Source organism: Idiotropiscis lumnitzeri, chromosome 9 (assembly GCF_059441095.1).
Source record: "Idiotropiscis lumnitzeri isolate Australia: NSW breed Sydney's pygmy pipehorse chromosome 9, RoL_Ilum_1.0, whole genome shotgun sequence".
Taxonomy (NCBI): Eukaryota; Metazoa; Chordata; class Actinopteri; order Syngnathiformes; family Syngnathidae; genus Idiotropiscis; species Idiotropiscis lumnitzeri.
The window spans coordinates 13,695,564-13,718,107 of record NC_142399.1 but is presented as its reverse complement, the minus strand read 5'-3'; the positions used below and the strand labels follow the sequence as shown (position 1 = coordinate 13,718,107).

The following is a 22,544-nucleotide window of genomic DNA, read 5'->3' as shown; positions in this document are numbered from 1 at the left end:
CCGCTGACTGGTGAACAGACCACGCCCCTTGACTTCCATTAAGTCAACTGGGATAGGCTCATGTTTTCCTGAAAGGGATCAGAGATGTATGAAATGGGTGCATGCATGTCCAAATGTAGGTTGCATTTTTGTTCACACGTTGTGTTAGGACCAGACTTTCACTTGTGGGGAGCTACAATAACAACTTTAATGGGGCTTTTCCTCCTAAAAGCAGCTGGATGCACGGAGGGAAGTAAAAGGTGGGGGTTTAAAGTAAGCACAGTATTTTCAAGAATCAATGGACGGGCGACAGGAACCAGACGTGACACAAACGGGGTACAGTAAATGGCCTGGAACATTTCGAATTGCTGCCACATGTACAACTACAAGTTCACTCTTTCACTTGGCAAAAACACAAAGTTGTCATTAGCGATGTCATTCAATTGAATGGCTATCCCGAATGATTTGAGTTGCTGTTCATTCATCCATTCGAGTTCAGCTCCATTCAAACATAATGAAGTCACGAGAAATGTGTTGTGTTCCCATGACAACCCGGATCAAGCTAACGTCCCTACAAAAGGCGCAAAAACGTATGATTGAATGACGTGTGACCACACTTTATGCTAATGAGAAAATCTATTGATGAGCAGAGCAGGATGTTTTGCTGTGTAGGCTGCACAACGACACAAGAGGAGAGGATTCGATGCGACTACCATCAATTTGCAACTGCCAGTCGAGAATTTATTAGAAAGAAACGAACCAAGCAGATTGTGTTTATACTCAGTTTTTTTTTTCCTTTCGTTATTCACTGTAAAACACGGATATTTGCAATTGTTGTGCCGTTTTTGAAACCCCATGTGATGCCACAAGATGGCACCAAAGCCCTGTCTAGTTCACAAAGTAGGCCTACTTTCCTATTAGAGAGGGCTTTGGCGCCATCTTGTTGCCAAGGACCTGAAGTGGTACTTTGACCTTCAAGTGACCCGAGTTGTGGGTTTTTGAGATACGAGATGTTGCTCAGTTGATATTTTTTTTGCTTTCACTTGCAAGAAAAAGATTGAGAAAGGAGTGCTAGATGGCGGCAGTTAACCCAACTCAAGTCACAACAAGCGGTAGTTGGCCAATACAGTAATTGTAACGCTTTGAGGTGTATCGCACCACTCCCCGTTGATGATTACTCTAAAAAAATAAATATAAAACAAAGAAAATAATGATATAATCAAAATAAATTCACCTTAGTCCTCAAGCTTAAGGCAAACACACAATGTAAAACAGAGTTTGGTCTCGTGGCACTACACCTTATCATGTGGACAAAAGTTTCAAATACGATTGCTCTCTTCTTTAGCTAGAAAGGAGGAAAAAATGTTCAAAACACTTCTCACTTCTCATCATTATCTTTACAACGACAGAATTCTTCATATAGTTGATGAATTTTACGTCAAGTAAAAAAAAAAAAGTTTCTCCTGTGAATGCAAGTCATTTGGATTTGAATTGAAATATTAAAGTTTCTCCCTCCATGACTTGCCAGTTATCTGGCCATTTTCTTTTTGTGCATGCAACGGCCGTGATCTGTGGAACAACCATCACTAAAAAGGCCAAAACCAAAGATGAGCTACAGCAGGCATCACCAAATGGCGGACCGCGGTCCGGATCCGGACCGACAGATGGTTCGGACCGAACCCATGGCCAATCGATGATGATTTTTTTTCAGGGCGTATTCGCAAACGTTGGCGCTGCAATTGTAGTTAATACGGAAAAGGCGTCACTGATTTGAGCCAATCAAATCTTTTGTTTACGATCCACCGCCAATTGCGCAACAGATCGGAAGAGAGTGCGGCTGACAGTATGCCTTGCTAAAAAGTTAGCAAGGTCGATGCGTCTTGTTTTAAATGAATGGACGGAGAAATTTAGTTTCGTTCTGGCTGCAGCCGATTCAAAACCAGTGTGCGTCATATGCTCCGAAACCGTCGCAACATTTCGAAGCGCCACTATGAAACAAAGCACCGCCCTTTTTTGCAAAATTATCCGCTGAAGTTTGAGGTGAGCGCACGTAAAAACATCGAACTTCGAGTGCAGTATAAGAGATTTTTACATTTTCGTTTACAGCCCAGCGGCATGCAAACGAATGTTCACTAAAAGTATCATGGATTTTGGGGAAACATAAAAAAAACATTCAGTGATGGGAAAGTTGTGAAGGAGTGCTTAAATGCTGTTGCACAAACATTATTGAAAGGAAAACACAAAGCCCAGATGTGTGAAATAATCTACCAAATCCCAATGGCCCTGACTCCTTTCCAACCCAGATTTAAGTTACTGGCAGGGCAGTCACAAACTAATTTTTCTCATTAAGAGAAGTTAAAAAAAATATTCAAAAGAAAAGGTGTTGTCAAAGCTCATTTTGAATTCGTTTTTCATGAGAACAGACATTTTTATTGATTGTGTACTGAACATGTTGACCTGTTTTACTCAGATAATTAGGCTTTCCATTTTTTTTTAGGCTGATAACTCTTTATTTTGAGAAAAAAAGGTAAAAGATGTTAACTCAATGCTTAGCACTTGATATATTTCCGCAGGAGATATTTTACTATTTTTTTCCGGAAGTGGCACCCTTAAGTTCCTGGAGCCACATTTTCTTAAATGTGAAATAAACGCCTTATATTTGTTTGACTAGCAAAGGTGTTTAATGGGAACATTGCTAAATATTTCGTATATAAGTGCGCTCTGTTGAAAATGACTAAATATCGAAACTATATAAAAATGTGTACATAGGCTAGACATTAAGGGAAGTTGGACTTTGGTTCGGACCTTTTAATTGGAAGAAATTTTAGTCGTGGACCTCTGTGACTTTTAATTGAATACCTCTGAGCTACAGTGTTGTTGCATGCAACGTTTTGCAATATTGTAGGATACTCAGCAATTTTAATTTGAGTAATAATAGAGTAAAAATCTCAATAAAAAAATAAGGTAGCAAAAGAGAGAATATAAGGAGGATACACACTGTATTTGCCACCAGCCTGGTACTTTATGAGGTACTTGGCCGATAAAGTCACCCTTTTATTGCCCTTTGCTTTACAAAACTGTTTTTCAGGGACTTTCCAAGCGGAATGCCATTTCTGACTCTAAAACGTGGTCATATTCTCTGGAGAGACGGCTCAGCTTCAAGTGCAGGCCATGTCCAGTGAGAGCGCGCTGACTTGGTCAAGCATAGCAAAGGTAAGGTAAGGTAAGGCAGGCAGAAATGAGAGAGCAGCGTCAACCCGAGTGAGAGAGCTGACTGCTGGTTTTTCTTCACGACTGAATTCAAGTTATCCAGCCGGGCCTTTGAGCCAATAAGAACCATGCAGATCTCATCTCTTCGTCACATTGCTTCACTGACCGCAGTGACTAAACACATCGGTGCTTGTATTTGATGGCACTCAGAAGATTAATAATTAATCAAAGTCGGCCTTCTCACCCTCCTGACACACACAGAGCTGCACATGTGTATTCTGATGCGAGTCACTACGCGTTTAGACAAGCAACGGGCCCCGAGTGTGGAGTCCGTCTGCAGATCTTGGCTCTCCTCGAGGCCTTTGACAGTCCAAGGTCCTTTTAACCTCTTTAGTTAGAGTTAGTTAAACAGCAGCGGGAAAACGCAATGGGGGAGGGGCCTCCCAAAAGGACTCGCAGTTGTCAAGTCTTTCGAACTTAGAAGTAACAAAACAGTAATTCATCAACCATTTGCTACTCGGCACCCAGGAACAATTAGCCCTGAGGGTTTAGCTAGAATTTAAGTAGTGACTAATCCAAATCCATGCAGCTGGACAGTTATTAACCAATCATGATGATAAAAGCTGAAGTAGGAGGTGAAAACGAGGAGGTGTTGTACCAGAAGAGCTTCAATGCGGTGACCGTGGCATTTATCACACCCCCTCACTGCCATTGTGCCACAGAGCGTGTGCGCGCGCGTGTGTGTGTGCGTCAGACCGAGCTGTCTGGGCTGTAAGGGAGGCGACAGGAGTGCAAACAGCTGAGGGTACCGACAGCTGGCGGGAAACCCGAGCACCTCGCAGGGGGATTTAACCCCTTGCTGGCAAACGGAGACCCTCGAGAAAAAGACGACCGTAACCTGAGGGTACCCTTATACGATGTGTAAGCACAGGAGAACCTGATTTAAAAAGGAAAATGACTACGATCAGTCACATGACTCGGAATGACGCAACTGAACAACTCAATTGCGTCATGCAATGTTGTGGAATCGGTTTGTGGTTTATTTACAGTTTAACTAACCACAGTAAGTCAACCGGCAATATAGGCAATTATAGACATTTGGGAGGGTGTGTGTGTGTGTGTGTGTGTGTGTGTGTGTGTGTGTGTTTGCCGCCTTAATTATTTGGCATATTTGTCATTGGGAGCATGCACCTCAATCTTCTGAACAGACAAGAGATGCAAACACCTGCTTAGCTGTTTCTCTGGCCATACTATCAGTGCGACCTACATAGTTAACGTTGACGGCTGCTTTATTTGACCATGAGTGGACTGTTCAACAAGTCCATTTATTAACGATACAGCCTTTTAGTTGAATGTCACCGTAACTGGCACAGTGTTATAAAGTGCTATCATCTGTGTCCAGGATATGATCTGATCAAATGCGTGTTAGACTTCTGATATTACATTACACACACTAAACATCTGGACAGAAAGAGAAGAAAAAAAAAAATCAATGTCCACTGAAAACTGCGTACACTGGAACCCAAACCTCCAGAAGTTGCAAAAGGTGGATTTCGAATTTAGGAGGTTGGACATCTGTCAATGATGAGTAAGCAAACTTCGTAAACTATGTTTAGTATTATGATAGCAATTAAAAATGATAATTTGACCACTGCTTGTGCATTTCATAATTGTTGTATAATGGTAACAGTTTGACCCCACAACTAATTATTTTATTGGAATTATTTGCGAAAAGGTTTTAACTACAAGTTCTCGAGTGTCCCTGACGTGATTATGTTTCACCCCAGACATCTTTCTTTGCTAACTTTTCAGGCTTCTTCGGAGATTTCATTCATTAGATGCCATTTTACAATTCATTACATAAGACTTCTAGCTCTTTCAAATGTGGAATTATGTGGGATACAAGAGAGAATTTGCGCACAAAAACACACTTTTTTTGTATTAAAAAGGAAGCCACCACAACACATTGTGCAGCATGGATTTCCTACGGAGACAACACGTTTCTTCAATGACCTCTCCTCACGAGCTGATTCAACTTCAAAATTGCAAATGCAAACTGGGGCAAGTTGTAATGATGAACCATTCATTCAAAGTTTAAGGTGACAGCTGGCAGACAACTCTGGCGTTGGTCGGGCGACCCATTGTACAGTGTAGTGGTGGCTGGCCGGCCCTCAGCTAATCTCCCATTTGCTGGATCCCATCTCCCAGCCTGTCACCCTGCCAGCAACATGGAATTCGCAGCTCCATTTGGGACTGCTAAAAAAGGCAAGGCAGCCCAAGTGGAGGAGGTGCAGCCAATGACTGCTGACCTGTCCAGTTGCTTGCTGTAAAATAAGGAGGTGGAGGGGTGGGAGAATCTGTGTGTGTGTCTGCAGCACTCTTTCCAATCAAACACTCGACCAACTCTCTGGACCTAACTAACTTCATATGAGTAATTAATCAGCGTGGCAAAGAAATTAATGACCATGATTTTTAAAATATTGGTATTTCAAATGGAGATTGACAAGTAAAAATAATACACTGGTAAAGCACCATCATCATCATCTTAAAATATTTTGAACTTTCTTTTTATCTCCTATTAGATCCCAATTACAAAATCACCTCATGATAACACCCAACTCTCCGGACATTGATCTGGAAAGGTAATTCAGTTTGGAGTGGGAATGAATCCCGTAGTAGTTGCATAATATTTCATGTGAACCACGACACTACTAATGTGCTTAAAAACTGCGATTCAATTTGCCTCGTGTGAACAGGTCACGAGCAATGTGAGTGTTGCATGAATTGGAAGTCATTTAACTATGGTGCAATATTGGCAGATGGAAGTGCCAGACTACTAAAATGAAGGACTAAGTCAAATTAATAAAAAATAAATGTAATATCGATATATCAACCACAACAATCTGTATACTTGTATTATTAATTTCTAACAATGATATGATATATAACAAACGCCCTAAGACCTACACAAAGACTTAACATTTCCTACATCGTATTTTTGCGATTGAACACATGAAGGTTTCAAACAGAACTTCTGAGCATATTATAATTCATTGAACTATAACATGGATCCGAGCTCAACGAAATTAGGCTTGACATTCAGTACAGACAGGACATGTGGCTTTTTTTTGTTGTCCCGAAAACAAACCAACCTGTGCCAATGAAAACAATTTCCTTAGTGGCGCATGGTGCTAAGCAAACGTTTAAGACAAAATATCAAACTGAAGAACTTCTCCTTCCATAGGTTTTAAAGGGGATATGATAAAACAGCTTTTGAATTGCTTATAAACAAACTGTTGAGTCTCTGGCGTGCCTGGCCACACATCAAGACATGAACGTAAACAACCAAGTAAATCGTTAGCCATCTGCCTAGTTCTGAAAATGTGTCTGTGGGCGAGCCATTCTAAATGTACATCCTACTGTTTTGTAACTGTGGGACTAATTTGCTGATTAACCAACCCCACTGAGTTTCTCAGCCTATGACTTGGCAGCAAAGCTGGGCAAAGATCTGCCAGATTCAAGCCATAGTTGGACCACATAGCCTGAAACGGTCGGTCAAAGCCAAAAGGTCAGCAGCTCTGAATGAAATGTTGAAGGATGCACATCACAGAGCAAGCTAATAGTTTTTGCTTCTGTAAAAAGAGCCGCATACTTGATTGTTTGGTGAAGTTGTCGACATGGTGGCGGTGTTTGTGATAGATTGATTTGACTGCATGCATCACATACACAGATCAGCATCTCTAATTGACAAATGTATGAAGCGTTGTCTATGAAGTGCTGTCCCAATTTGTGAAAATGCTCCTATTTTCTTTATAGCCACTCACTTCATTTCACACGATCGGCTTCGCTTCCACAAGTAGAAGCTACCTCTCTCAATCTCAAAGCTTCTATCCTTGATTGTCATGGTAAACTGTGCTTGGCCTTGCCTCGAAAGTGGTGTGACACAGAGCCACCCCCTCAAAACAGGGCTAAATAATTTAAGGTGTAAGGTAGGGCTGCACAATATTGGAGAAACATGCTATATATGATATGGGTGTTAAATATATGCGTGCAATGCTTAGAATGAACCTATTTTTCTTGTAATCTTTTATTGATCATTTTATTTTCATGCTGTAGGCTCACTAATACTTATACACAAACGCACACGCATATACATACATACACAAAGTCAGATAAGCATATTGCATGTGATAGCACAATGTCGATAGTTTTCTGATTTATTGTGTAGCCCTAGTGTAAGATTTGCTGTAATTTGTAATCAATAGGGTGTTCTGACCAAAGCATATCAAAGAAATGTTATGAAGACACCCGCTTTGTAAATAGTGAATGCATAATGTGCACACACACACACACACATATATCAGATCATGTCTGCCTTCGTCATCCTTGCGGCTGCTCTCCTCCCCCCCCCCCCCCTTCTCCTGCTATCCACTTCAGACTGACGTGTTTATACGACTTGAGACTCTATGACGTACCGCTTCCAATAAATAGTGGCCTGACAGTGCAGAGGTGCATACACTATGCAACCTAAATTCTGCACTGAAATACTTCCTGCAAATGCAGATTTAATATTAAATACAACTCGTTACATTTATGTACTGTATATGCATTGATTAAAGTATGCATCAGCAAGAAGTCTCTTGCTCAATGATCTCTGATACAAATGTTATACTATGATAAAAAAAAATTAAAAAGAGAAATCCGATGTCACGTACACAACACATATGAGAGGCTACGGCTAATAGGATGAAGTCATTCAGATAGGAGAGTTCAAACGGCCATCCATTCATTTTCAGAGGCACGTTTCCTAGCGAGAGTATCAATCCCTGCTAACTATGGATAAGAGGCAGAGTAGACCTGGACAGGAAGCCAGGAAATTGCAGAGGGTTCAACTGTTGACACGTTCTCAAATCCAAATTAGAGCTCAGCAAGAGCAATTGTCGGATTATTTTTTTAATTAGGATTTTCAATTTCTTTATTTATTAGTTTTCAAATAACACACTGTGTATCGGGCCAGATTTACTAAAAATGTGTTCAAGCAAAAACAGGCGGAAACTTGATTGCTTAATATATAATCTTTTTACGTCAGCAAACGCTGCCAGGATTGCATCTGCCAAATGAGCAATATTGCTGTACAGGGAGGACTATTGTATATGTAAATAGATGAATTTAGCACGCACGAGATGATTGATCAAATCTGAGTTGAATTGTGCTGGCTGATTTGAAATCTTTCAAATTGCACGTCTGAAAGTCAGGTTGGGTACCCCCAACACGTTGCCAGGCCAGTTGGGAGAAATAGTCTCTCCAGCATGTCCTGGGTCGTCCCTGGGGCCTCCTGCCAGTGGAACATACCCGAGCACCTCACCAAGGAGGCATCCAGGAAGCATCGTAACCCGGTACCCGGGCCACCTCATCTGGCTTGATTCCGAGTCCCGCCAGAATGACCGAGCTTCTCACCCGGATCCAATCAATGACTTCATTGATCGATCAGGCAAATTATAACATTTCATGTCGATCACCGATTTTACATACAATGTGAAATGTCGGCTAACCCAGCTGTGAATTGGACTCTGCTTACTTCACATAGCTTCTTGTTGTGTACATTCTTCCATTCTCTCACACCTCATACTTCTTTCCAATCAATGTGCAAAAGAAAGCGACAGCCAAAAAAGCAAAACACGCTCCTAATCCTTTTTGAATCTTGCCAGAATTAAGTTTAGGGCAAATATAGTTATACTTTTCTGGCGCATGTTGGCTGAATTCTGATTTACAATCACGAGGCTGTTTCACTTGTGACGTTCGTCTGACTTGATGCAACACGTCCAGACATACAGCAGCAACAAAGGGACAATGCCACTTACTAAAAAAAAACCCGCTGACCCATGTACATGTCAGGCTTTGCTGATTATTACAAGGCGGATCAGGACAAGGGTGGGGTACTTCGTGGAAGTCTCCTCAGGGGGCCGCACCAGTTTGATATAATCCAGGAGAAACCAAACTGGATACAAAGTATGGCTCAAATGATCCCATCGCGGCCGCTCATATCAACATCCACAGTCCATATCACTATATGAGTGGTGGGGTCGGTGGGAGGTGGGGAATCACAGGACTCCAAAGACAGCTGCAGCTTATAAGGAATGTGAGGGGCCTCACGCCAAGAGCGCAAGCAGGGAAACCATACCATATATGGAAACAGGAGCAATCTAAATTTTATCAATGAGCGGAGCGGGCATGAGAGTGGCTTAACATGCAAAGCTTGGTCTCCCATCCTTGACGGAGTATGTACGCGTTAGTGAAGGCCTTGGAAAAACAGCAAGCGGGCAAACAGGCCTGAGAGGGTCCATCGGCAATGGAGAGAGCTTAAGCCGACTAAACAGTGGAGACAATCTGGACATCAGCACGTAACGGCACGAAGGTTCGGACAAAGAACGGAGTCTGCTGAATAACAGATTTACTTCACTTCAAACTCATGGAACGCTGAAACCATGCAGTGGGGGTGCATGATATAAAATGAGGCACATTTAACAAAGATGTGCATTTTTGTCTTCATATGTTTTTGGACTGCTTTCATCAAAATATCCCAAATGATGAAAAATTACTGAACATATTTTTACAGCATTCATACTAAGGCAAAACCGGCTCATTTTATGGGTGGATCAGTCACATGCAGAGATCCAGCCCTCATCCATGCCAGCAACTTAACGGAGCAGATTAGTAAGTGTAGCGATTTATTAGAAACAGGCTAACTTAATCCTAACCGCCCCAACCCCACAACCTTTCATCCCCGATATACACAATTATAGTATTGTATCGCACATCCTCAGAATCCACAACTTAGCTGATATTATAACGTAGAAGCCAATGCTAGTAACAGTGTTAACCAAGACCTACCCATGCTAACTCCGCACTCTGCTTACCTTTTTGGCATTAAGATGATAACGCGTGGGCTGACACGTCAAAGTGTTTGTTTTTTGTGCTCTGGAACTTCAGCTGGCGGAGATGTTTCTAACTTCAAAACTCTGTGTGCTTTATTATGTCACAGTAAGACTTTCAAAAATAGGAAGATAAAAAAAAAATGTGCTTGGATGTTTACTCTGACCTATGCTGTGTAGGCAGGCACCCCAGAGACACCACTACTTTTATACAAACATTAAAAAGTCAATTTTCCCCAATATGTCCCCTCTAAGGGCAACATTGCTCATTTGCAGCTCTACATTCTTAGTTCACATTTGAAACAGAGACGACCCCAAACCATATCCGTTAATTTTAGCTCGGAGCTCAACCCTCACCATGCCTGGAAAACCCCTTTTTGTGATTGGTTGATTTCAGGAAGTGAGCTAAGGGGGCAATGTTCGTGCACTTTGTCTCTGTACGTCATAGATGCGGTGTCCCTGGAGTAGACTGAACAAAAACAGATGGGATGATCAAAAATAAAAAATAAACAAGAAATATTGGAAAATGTGTGGAGGAGTGGTGGAAGCTGTTTCTTCCTGCTAAGCCCCGCCCCCCCTCCTCTCCTCCCCCCCAAAAAGAATTACATCTTAAGCAGACTGAGAGGGAAGGTCTGCTGGGATAGTTGACATGGATGGATGGTTAGATGGATGCAATTATGGTTACACAACCTAAATGTTAAGTTTTGCTCCAAACCAAAGGAAGCAGCCCGAATGACGAGATGCTGTTCATGGTGCTGCAGCTCAAAAAAAAAAAAAAAAAACACAACACAACACACACTACTCTACGTTAACACACCACACTGGTCCATTTAGAGCCTTAGAGCCTGTTTACACCAGGCAGTACAGTTTGATTACATTTGGTACTGTACACACACATTTTTTTTTTTAATTTCTACAGTCGAAACATGTGAAGAATACTAAAATAACATATCTGTATTGGCATCAACTAAAGTGGTACACTTCCTAAAGGGTGGCTCTAGACATCTGCATTCTGTCGATTGATTGGTTGGTTGGCAAAGGATTGATTGGGGGAAAAAAAAAAAAAAACATTCTTAAACAAATGCCGCTTTTCCACTTTATAGTACCTGCTTAGCTATACCAGACCGCACTGAATGCATCCTGTAGTTGCTTTTATATACGGTACGTGACATTAGGCTATGGAACTAAAAGGGAAAAAAGACCTAGCCAGGAGTTTGGAGACTAGAATATAATATTACAGCGTCCAAAAAGACAGGAACAAATAAGTGTACGTTAGCCTGTATGTTTATTTATTGCCATTTCCAGCCACATGTGCTCAATAATGATGATGATGATGATGAGGATGATGAATGGGCTCCACCAATGAGTGACCAGTAGCGGTCACCTCGCCTGACCAAGTATAAGAAATAGTACCTAATAGTACCCATAGTGAGTAGAGACTTGGCGATCTAAGTAACATGTAGTGGAAAAGGGCAGAGGATTAATTTGCTTGTGTCATCAGCAGCAATACATCAAGAGAAAAAAAAGGAAAGAATACTAAATGTCCCCCATTGTTCTTTTTATTTTGTGTTCATTGTAAAATGTCTAAAGTGAACCTGGGTGCTTCAGCGTCCTCTTCCTTGGGACCTGAGAATTACAATGGAATGACTGTGCTTCTGAGCGATGTGAACACTTTACGGCTGGATTGACGCTGCATATTTAAATGACACAATTCGGATGTTTTGCTCTCAAGAAACAATTTGGATATGCTGAACAGAATATCATCAGATAGGAATCAGGCCGCTTCCTAATTCTTGTAAAAATCCTGATGCTTATCAGAGACTGTATGTGCCAATGTGACTGCAGCGTAAACGCACAGACTGAATATACCGCATCAATGGCAGCCTGACATACTCAAAATACACAGTAACCACAACGGAAGTTTACACAATTACATTTGATCTAAATATGCTATATTAGAGGCGTATGGATTATACAATAAGCAAAATAATTGTGCAGTACCCTCATTTAAATCCACGGGGGAAGAGTCAACGCAGGCCAACTAAAACGGTATTTTGTAAGCTATGACGGACATATGTCACTTTAAATGTACGTTAATATACAACTCATATAGCGACCAAAATTGGGCACTTCAACGTGCAGTGTAAATCCAGCTCATGTGTCCGATAAGTCACAGCTCACCAATTACTAAATATTTGAGGAAAAGATGAAACTGACTGCCAGCTAAAGGCAGCATTACAATCCTTTAACAAATCAAGTTATGTCCATTAAAGAATTATTAATCCAGATGAGAACTTTTTTGAGTGAGGACAAAGTTTTGGAGACACTTAACTTTTTTTAGCAGCTCTGTGTCTCATCCATAGCCAAAGTAGATAAACACGGAGGCGCTTCTTAAAGCAGGCTACGCATTTCTCCCCCTAACACAAACCAGATCTGCTGTGATTTATCTTAAGCGGTGTTACAAGGCTTTCCTGGAGAGGGGTCAGCAGGGTTCACAGCAGACAGCTACCTTATCGGCCTCATCCCCTGTCCAGGGTATTTCGGATTTAATATTTTTGAAAATAATTTGGTGCTTAGAGCCCTCACTTACAACAGGCAAGAGTTTGAAAGTGTGTTTACAATAGGACCGATTATAGTTCCATTGCGGCTTGTGGGCTTCATTTATGTTTGTCAAACCTTTTGTGGAGTGATTCACCACCATTACAATTTTTTTCATTTATTTATTTTTATTTATTTATTTTTTTAACACGTTTCACTGATTGCACACCAAAGTGTGATTGTTCATCACGCCACATAAGCGTTGAAACAGTGAACTCTAATCTGGCATTAGGAAAATCACAGAGGAACAGAAACAACAATGGAGAACATCCAGCATTTCATGTGCTTTTTTTTTTCTCTTGGCTTACACACATTTGAGAGAAGGGAACCTTTTCTGTTCTTCCAAATCATGACCATTGTTGCTGGAAACTGAGGGGAACCTCAAAAGTCAAACATATAATTCTATAATTCTGAGTTTTATCAACATATTCAGGAAGAATTTGCCTATAAATTTGCACAAAAGCAATGACGTTCAAAACTAACACAAGAACACTGCATGGCTCACATGACCTTATGGTATTTTATATCTTCAAATTTCAGGAACCATCTATATAGTTTAAATTCCATGAGTGTGTAATTCTTGTTGGAATGATGCATGAATTGACAACAATAAAATAACTATATTGACGTATTTGGTTTACTTGCATTGACGAACAAACTAGTTTGTGCAGCGGTCTAAAAAAGTGTCATCATGTGGCACAAAAAGCCATGCTCACTTACTGCTGTACTTATCGGTACTTCACATTTATGACCAAAAATGCTTTCGGCATACAAATATTTCACTTTGACATAGTCACATTCTGTCTCATGTCAAAATTACGGTTGAATCTCTGCAGTGTGAACGGATCTCTGTCGTGCTTTACAGACCCCCAGTGGACGGGAAGGAGAATGTTACGTCCTAATGTGAAGAGACGTGTCCCTCTGCATGGTCGCATTTCATTGCTTATTAACAGCAGTTTACTTTTCATACTTAGCAGCTAAAAATATAAAATACTATTTAACGTTTTCATTATGATGAAACTTTGAGCGGGTTAAACAAATGTTCCTTAATTTGTGAGGGAAAACATATTTAAATAAATTGGAGGTAGAAAAGCGACCTTGAACAGAACAGATGGTGTTTGACCTTGGAGGTTACGCTGCATTTCAGTGTGTCTAGATCCACCCTTTAGCTACAGATACCTTAATTTAGTACTCTACATTTGGGAAAAAAAATACTATCAAACTAAACCAAACTATACTACTTGGTGGAAACAGAGCTTTAACGACTCACCTTAGTGTCGCCCATGCTCTCCGACTCAGACACCTGGTAGGTGAGGTCTGTTTCCTCGAAGCCCGTCGCACTCATGCGCTGGTCTGTGGACGGGTCAGAACGTGGCGGCGAGTCCGGCGAGTTGAGGCACGTTTGGATCAGCGCTTTGCCCGTTTCACTGGTGATCATGGGCTGGAGTTTACGGGTGGCGAACGTGTAGACGTGACCCGTTTCGCTGGCCACAAGCAGTAGAACTTGGGTTCCTGTCAGGGTGGAGAGCTCGTAGGCCTGGGGAGGACAGACCGGTTACATGTTAGCACTTCCTTCACATTGCGACTGACTAAGAGCTGTATAACTTCAATGTATATTGCAAAAGAAAATAGCCGGGGATGAAGTAGACAGCAAAGGTGAACATCTGGAACAAACAAACTAGTTAAGAAAACAAGCCAAACTAAAAATAGCCTAGTAGTCAAATGTGACGTGTCGTTTAAATGAAGCCAAAATAACATAAGATAAGGCTTCCAGAATAGAGCGTGTGATACCGTTGAGAGACTGATTGCAGCAGGGCAGCAGGCTGCACAGCAAGGGGGAGTGACAGTGGGCCAGCCCTGGGGCAGGATGCGATTGGCTGGAAACCACGAGGCCACCAGCACACTCTGCATTATTGTAATATATAATGCAGCACGCAGACGCTCGGCCCACCCAGCGCACAACACAACACGTCCATGAGATGAAACACGGCAAGGCTGCTGCACTCAGAATGAACTTGTGAAGAAGCCTTTCTATCTAAATGAGTCATCACTTATGTGGAGGACGTGCGCGATGCTGCCAAGGCACCGAGTCTTCGCCATCACCTCAGTACGCTCAGCGTGAGCCAGAGCTGCAGTTAGCTGATAGAACCTAAATTGTTTTATCACGCCGTAATGGAAGCACGCAATCGAGCATGGTACTTTTAACATTACAATTCTGTAATGATACCAGTACTGTTGGCTCAATGATCAACACCATGTGGGCACATCCTCAAAAAAACAGCTGGTGTAAAGCAACTAGGAAGAAGCCGAGAAGATGCAGAGGGTGAAGCAAGCAGCTCTGCGATGGCAAGGGAGCCGAGTCAAACAGCCACAACGGAACAGGACTCATTTGTCAAGTTGGGGATGCTTTAATCGAAGTACTAGCTAGATTTGAATATGCACCATTCTCCTCATGAACAATCACAATTGCAGGAGATTGAGGAGGGGTTAAATTTTTTGGCTCTGTTGCCAAACAACTTTGCAGAGACTTGGCCATAAGATACGACTCATTTATCATATACAAATGATGATTAGTCAATTATATTTCATCAACTGAGAAATTAGATAATAGGCAAATATACGTGAAGGTCAAACAAAATGGGACCAGCTTTACAAAGATCCCAAACAAAAGATAGGACGCCTAATCACCAAATTAACGAAGTCTACAGATTTTGAGCACAGTTGGCAACAGATTTAGAAGCATTTTGAGAGTGGGTATTGTGCTTTTGGTAGTGTTTATGGTTTTTACCGGGAAACAATTTGGAGAGTGCAGCAAGTGGAAGACAAACAGAAAATAAAGAATTGTCATATGGGATATGGCATGACTTGGGGCTGGGCGATAAACCGACAATTTACCGTTAACGAAATGTATTAGAATGACCGACGTCATTTTGCCCATGTCGGTAAATTCGGTGTCTAAACCATAAAAAAGGAAAAGAAAAGTATTTTCTGTCTGCGGCGATGTTCATGCCTCTTTAAGACGGCTCCAGCGCATGTAGTCACGTGACTCGTGCGCCGTAGAATAATGTAAACAGAAGACGCGTTCGTAGCTGGCGATTCAAATCCTGAAGCGGCTGACACGGCTGCAGACGAACTAACGTTAATTGAAATTGTTCCTGTCGCGCTTGTCCCGAAAAGAAATTGAACATCTGTCGTTTGGAAATGTTTTGGGTTCCATAAAGACGATGTTTGAGCAAAAGAACATGAACTACAAAGTGCATCGTAAGCACCTGAAACAGCGCGTCCAACCTTTTCTTTTTCACCACCCATAACACAACCCTGCTGTTGACTTGGAGCTTGTGCTAAAAGTTCAAAGTGAGAAGCAAGGTTGGACAAGTGACAACAGCCCACCAACGGAGGCGACACCATACGAGAGAACGTCTCAGTGGTGGACGCGATAGCCGAGCACATAGCTCTAAAGATATAGCTCCTCTAGTTACAGTGGAGCGCACAGGATTTAAACGCCTCATGAACGCAGCCGACAAGAGGTACGAAAATATTTGCCGCAAACAGCACTTCCCGATATGGACAACATCGGGACGGGAGCTTAGACATGTCAAGCATTTTGCATCCACATCCGACTTATGGTCGAGTCGCAACATGGATCCCTGTTTGAGCCTGAATGTGCAGTACATAGACGACAAGTGGCGACTGCGCACCGGAGTACTCGAGACGGCACATTTTCCTGATGAAGCACACGCGTTTATTTGGCATTGGCATTCCATTGAAATTTTTTTCATTTTATTTAGCATTTTGTTTACAGGCGACTAGCGCCTTTGCACATGGCATTACAGCATCTCGGCACAATATATTTACATAAAAAGATTTTGTGAGAGGTACCCTTTTTCTCCTGTTCTTTGTGACATTTTGAATGTTTATTCAAATGATTTCTGTACTTCTATTTTTCATTGAAAGTAATGTGTACCAGTTGGTCAATAAAAAAAGCAGTTAATATGCATTTCCTGCATTTTTTTTTATTTTGGTCCTCAGGGGGAATTTATCGGGCATTTATCGTTATCGAGGTAAAATTGCCCAATTTATCGCGATATTGATTTTAGGTCATATCGCCCAGCCCTAGCATGACTCCTTCTTGTGACTAACTCCAATTAAGCCCATAGCTGATTCAAACGCTCAACTACAACTGCATAGACGTTGCACTGGCACCACATTGCATCCCGCTTTAAACCTGTTTTTTAGGCAAAGTATTTAAAGACGCAAAATCAGGAATCACAATTCATCTCAGGTTTGATAAACCACATTATGTGTGCTAAATTCATCCATTTGTATATAATTGTCTCCTCTCAGGATGCAAAACCATCTATGCTGTAATTTTACAAGTTTGGCAGATGCAATCCTGGTAGCTCCGGGTTATTAGGTTAGCTTCCACATTCATTTGGAAAGCAGTTTGCTCCCATTTTTTGCACGTGCAAACCTTTCCTAAATCAGGACCAATAAGTTCAGGGAAAATGGTCAAGCTCATATGGAAATTTGCATATGAAATGGACAATTCCAGCAGGAATGCAGATGTGGCGGAAAGCACATTTTACATGGAAAAAGAAGTGAACCACCCGCAAAACACCAACATAAAAAGCATCCAGCGTGAAGTCTGATAACTAGGGGCAGCACACGCGATTACTCTCAAGTATTGGGGAACAGCTGGAATTAGAAAAAGACAAAAAATAAATAAGCAGTCTGGAGTAAAACTTGACACTCACTGAGCTTCACAGAACACAAGTATAATCGCTCCCATTTTTCATGAGCTAAACTCAAACAAGAATTTCCCTACATAGAGAAGAGCCCTATTTGTCTCATATTTTTCACAGTACTTATCCTTTGCCAAGAAAATCCATCCACCAGACAGGTCAACATGCTGACTCGAAAGCATCATGTTTGCGAGTGTGCCTTATGCTGCCCACAATTAAGGCCTAAAATGTTCCGTTTTTCACACTCATATGCCAATCCAGAGCATCCCAAACATGCTCAATGGGTGCCATGTCTGGTCAGTAAGCGGGCCATGCAAGAACTGGGATGTCTTTGGCTTGCAGGGCTTGGGTAAACACGAGGTCGTGGATGAACGGCACAATAATGGGAATCGAGAGCTTGTCAACGTTTATCTGTTCATTCAGAAAGCCATTCATAGAATGCACGAGTGTCCAAAGCGTACACCCGCCCATACGCACAAAGGACTTTAAGCATCCAGGAGATGATTTCTGACAGTATGTGCACAAAGTTTTTCCTCATGTAAACGGTATTGTTGCAATGGGTATCTGGTTTTAGACGATCTTACAGGTGAAGCGGATGGACGTATGAGTGTCAGTAAGGCCGGTTAGATGTACTGGGCAAACCTCTAAAACACTTTTGGAGATTTTGTGAGATAGAGAAATGAACATTTAATTAAGGGGAAACCGCTTCGGTGAACATGCCAATTGCACACTCCCTCAAACGTGCGACAACTGTGGCATTATACTGCGTGATAAAACACAGCCACTCTAAAAAACATTTTCGAGAGGCTTTTTATTGTGGGCAGCCTAAAGCACATCGTTTGCAATAATTATGCTATCTAACCAGCATCTTGATTTCCCACAGCTGTTAGGCAGATTCATTATTTCAGCTCTGGAGCAATGCTCACTTAGATTTAGACACTTTTATGTACAATATTTGAGAAAACTGGGCCTTTTGTATACATTTAAAAAGCTTTTTCAGTATTGACAAGAAAATGCAACTGCCACCCCCAAAAAAAAATTAAAATAAATAAAAAGTCTTTTTGAATGACTTGCAGTCCATCGTGTTGACAAAAAAAATTTCAATCCCAAGAAAAAGCAAACTCAACAATAAATCATTAATCCTTGCGAAGCTGATGTTTCGTGAGATTTGATGACATTAAACAAGACATCACGCAGGACGGCGGTGAACACTGAACTTTTGCAACTTCAGTATGTGGACATCGCATGCAGCTTTTGCAGTGCCATCTGGGCCTTGCAGTATCAGCGGTGTATGAACACACAACTGCTGTTGTCAAAAGGGGAACTCGGTCACTAATGAAGCAAACTGCCACTTGATAGCGAGAAAGAATTCCTGTGTCCTTAATCTGTGTCTTCCAAGAGGGGAGACACCTCAACACACCATTCGAAACGAGACTAAGCCTCTTGATCCTAAAAAAAAAATAAAATAAAAATAAACACTTTGAGACCATATCTGAATAATGTATATCTAGCTTTATCTTTTTGTTCTACACAATACTTTTAAACAGTCCATCATTACAGCGTGTCAAATAATGTTCATGTTTCCAAGAGCCTACAAAAAGAAACCTCAGTTTCCACGACAACGATCTGAGATACATAGAAGAAGAGGGAGTGAAAAATCAAGTGAAATGCAGCAGGAGGCTGCACAGTGCATGTGTACAGTCAAGCTAAAAAAAATAAGAGCATCAAGACGATTTTTGTCATAGCTGCACTTGACTCCATGCTGAACTTCTGTCGTTTGGAGTGATGGACTACACAATGACATACCGACACACAGAGCCCATGAAGGCATGCACAAGCAGCTCCGCGCTCGTCTGCTGTCAGCCCGTCCTCTGGTTTGTGCGTGCGTGTCTCTGGGGTTTAGTCAGCTGCTGGCACCTAAAGGCCTGCTGCCGCTTTGCCCGCCACATGGCCGCCTAGGAACAGCCTGTGCACCGAGGGCTGTCCTGGCAACCGCTCACGGCATTGGGTGCTCCTGAGCGTTGTTTCTATCACATGAAGTCAAAAGGATACATCAGAGAGGCCAAGTCTGTAAAGTTAGCGTTGAGTTTTAAACCATCACGTCTAAAGGACTGTATGAATGTGTGTGATAGTTGAGGGTTGCCATGGTCATAAATAGACGTGTCATTTGTCCATGTCTATTTGAATCCTATTCCTTGTCATGCACTCGCTTGCATAATATTTCAAATACGTTTCGGACTGATCACTTCTTGGGTTATTTGAATACTGTATTAACTTAACTTGTCTGCCTCACACCTCTGAGGGAAATGGTTCAAATTTGGGCTGCGGCCTTCCTGTGTGGAGTTCACATGTTCTCATACATTCCAAAAACACGCGTTAGGTTCATTGAAGGGTAGGCATCGACTATATGTCGTTTAGTAGAGTTGTATGAAATTAACTCCACTGATGAACAGATGTATAAATGTATCAAAACATTAGGTACACCTGCACAAAGAAATTATTCTGCCCTTACAATGGCAATCTGTTCCCTTTTATGAGGTACGGCAGAATAATGACGGGTTTTATCGAAAGTAGTCTCCTAAATAATCAGAAAAAAACTCCCACTTTGATGCAGTGCCGTTCTACACTAGTGCAAACTACACTGATACGGTAAACGGATGAATTCAAAGACGGAGCATTGTGTGTTGAGCTAAAGCTCATACACAAATGTCCTGAAGTGCAAACATACCGAATGGTGTGTTTGCAAATGCCAGCACGAGTGAGACTTGACAAGGACTGCAGCATGCAATGTTGTGACTCACCTTCTTCATAATGCCAGTCTTCCTCTTGCTAAAAGTGGTGTAGCGTCTCAACTTGTTGTCAATAAATTCCATCTTGATCTTGACGCGACCACGTGTCTTCTTCCCCGGCTTAGCACCCGCGACCCCCCCGGGAACCAGGCCGTACCCTCCGGGAGCTCCTCCGACCTCCTGTCCCGTGACAGCGGCTTCCATCTCGGTTCTCTCCCGCTTCACCCCTCTCCGGTTGTCCCCGAGCGAAGCCACCGGGTCGTCGTCATCCCCCGAGTCTGAGTCGTTGTCTGAGCCGCTGCAAAGAGGCACACTCTCTCTGTCCGGGTCGAACCTGGCTCCGTGAGGCAGCACGATCCCCGCGTTGAGACCCACCATGCCGCCCTGGATGGCGGCTTGAAGCGGGCTCACCCCGGTCCCGTTCCCGGACCTCACACCTCGCGGACCCCCCGGACCGTTCGCCCCCAGCATCCCGAGCGCCTCTCTGGATCCGTGCCGCCCGGCCCCGCTCACGGTCTCGCCGAGCCCGACTGAAGCTTGCCCTGCTCGAATCAAGACGGGACGATTCCCGACACCGACAGAAGCCGAACCGAGCCCTACGGTACTTCTAGCAGAAGCTGACGCGTTTCCCTGTGGTGCCGACCCAACCTGGCTCGGTAACATTCTACTTAGTAGCACGACTGTGTTTGACGCCAGCCCACAAAGCTGGAGCTCGTAAATGACTGACAAAACGCATGCACGGCCGGGTCACAGAACGTAAACAAAGCGGCACAGTTGGCGTTTCGATAGAGTCCGTGAAAGAAGGGAAACAAACTTTGAGAAGTGATGCTGCCCACTGGACCCTCGCAAGCCACCACAGTTCACTTCGCCCTCCTCTAATGTCCAAAAACTCTCAGCACTTTCTCAAAAAGGAAAAGACGCAGAACGCCCGCCATGTTGCTACGCCATAGCACGTAGTCCGGGTTGTGAACTGAAACCAAGGCAAACACTGACTAGCTCGTGACATAATAATACTCCGTGGTATCTCAAAAGCACAATGTGCACCGTTTAATGTTTTGGGATGGATGAATAATTAACATTTCGGGTCAGCGTTTACGTCTGCGCAATAATATGACAGCAGGGGATCTACTTTCCTCCTTATAAAGAGATACTGTTTCCTTATTTGGTGTTGTCGCTCCTTATTTGGTGAGTCACAGCGGGGCCTTCCGATTGGTTGAGGATTATCACAGGCTTGTGGCTATTGGTCGCAAGGGTGCTCATTATCATAAATACCAACATGGTTGCGCTACTGACAACGTCATTCTGGCAGAGGCACCAAAATAACGAAAGGTTCAAGTTTTGAAGCCTAACTCAACATTGCTCCAAAGTATTGAAGAGTTTAAATTTATGTTACTATATTGTTGTTGAATCAACTGCAATATAAAATACAGGAAACGATCATGTAATTAGTTATTGTATAAAAAATATGGTTCGATCCCGGCTCCGGCCATCCTGTGTGGAGTTTGCATGTTCTCCCCGTGCTTGTGTGGGTTTCCTCCCACATTCCAAAAACATGCATTGTAGGCCGATTGAACACTCTAAATTGCCCCTAGGTATGAGTGTGAGCGCGGATGGTTGTTCGTCTTTGTGTGCCCTGCAATTGGCTGGCAACCAGTTCAGGGTGTCCCCCGCCTACTGCCCGAAGATAGCTGGGATAGGCTCCAGCACCCCCCGCGACCCTAGTGAGGAGAAGCGGTATCGATGATGCATGGATGGATGGATGGATAAAAAACATGTATACGTATAGGCAAGTTGTCAAAGCAGATATCGTAATATTTAAAAATTGTGTAATAGGTTTGTCGATTAAGATGTTTTTTATCTGAGTAATAATTTGAAATGAGACTAATCCCAATAAACCATCATCACAAATAACCTCCATGCATGGAAAAAAAATCCCATTCAACATTATTTGGTTAAATGGGGTTAACAGAGTAAGACTTTGACTGTTTAAGTAGCTATTCCCTTGGTACATGTATATGGAATCTGGAATTCAGAATGGTGAATTAAACAACAGTGAACAGCTTTACATCATCTTCAACGAAAAGTCGGATTGTTTTCGGTAGGCAAGCATTACTTTGAAGATTATCTTGTCCAGACAGCCTGGTCAAGATAATTCAAAACGGAGTCGAAACACACATCTCCCCCTAGAGGCATGTTAAGGAAATTACACCAGTAAGGCAGGTTGAAGGAAAACAGAGAAACGGCTTGCATCATGTAAGAAACCGTCTGCCATGTCTGCTTACCTAATTTATTGT

The 22,544-nt window shown here is 42.4% G+C and overlaps 1 protein-coding gene across 6 annotated transcripts in view; it reads right to left on the bottom strand.

Annotated features, from left to right (window-relative positions):
* The window catches only part of srfb (serum response factor b), a 30,721-nt gene extending 9,400 nt beyond the window's left edge, over positions 1–21,321 (bottom strand). The window contains exons 1-2 of one of the 6 annotated variants that reach the window (XM_088304466.1): positions 20,263–21,321; positions 14,023–14,256 (exon numbers count right to left, since the gene is read on the bottom strand). In XM_088304466.1, the coding sequence (XP_088160592.1) occupies positions 14,023–14,256; positions 20,263–20,913 (885 nt within the window). In that variant the 5' untranslated portion in view covers positions 20,914–21,321. Of the gene's footprint in view, positions 1–13,989; positions 14,257–20,262 lie in introns of all 6 variants that reach the window. The other 5 variants (XM_088304465.1, XM_088304464.1, XM_088304463.1 and 2 more) reach the window with 5 other exon arrangements.
* Positions 21,322–22,544: the final 1,223 nt, after the last annotated feature.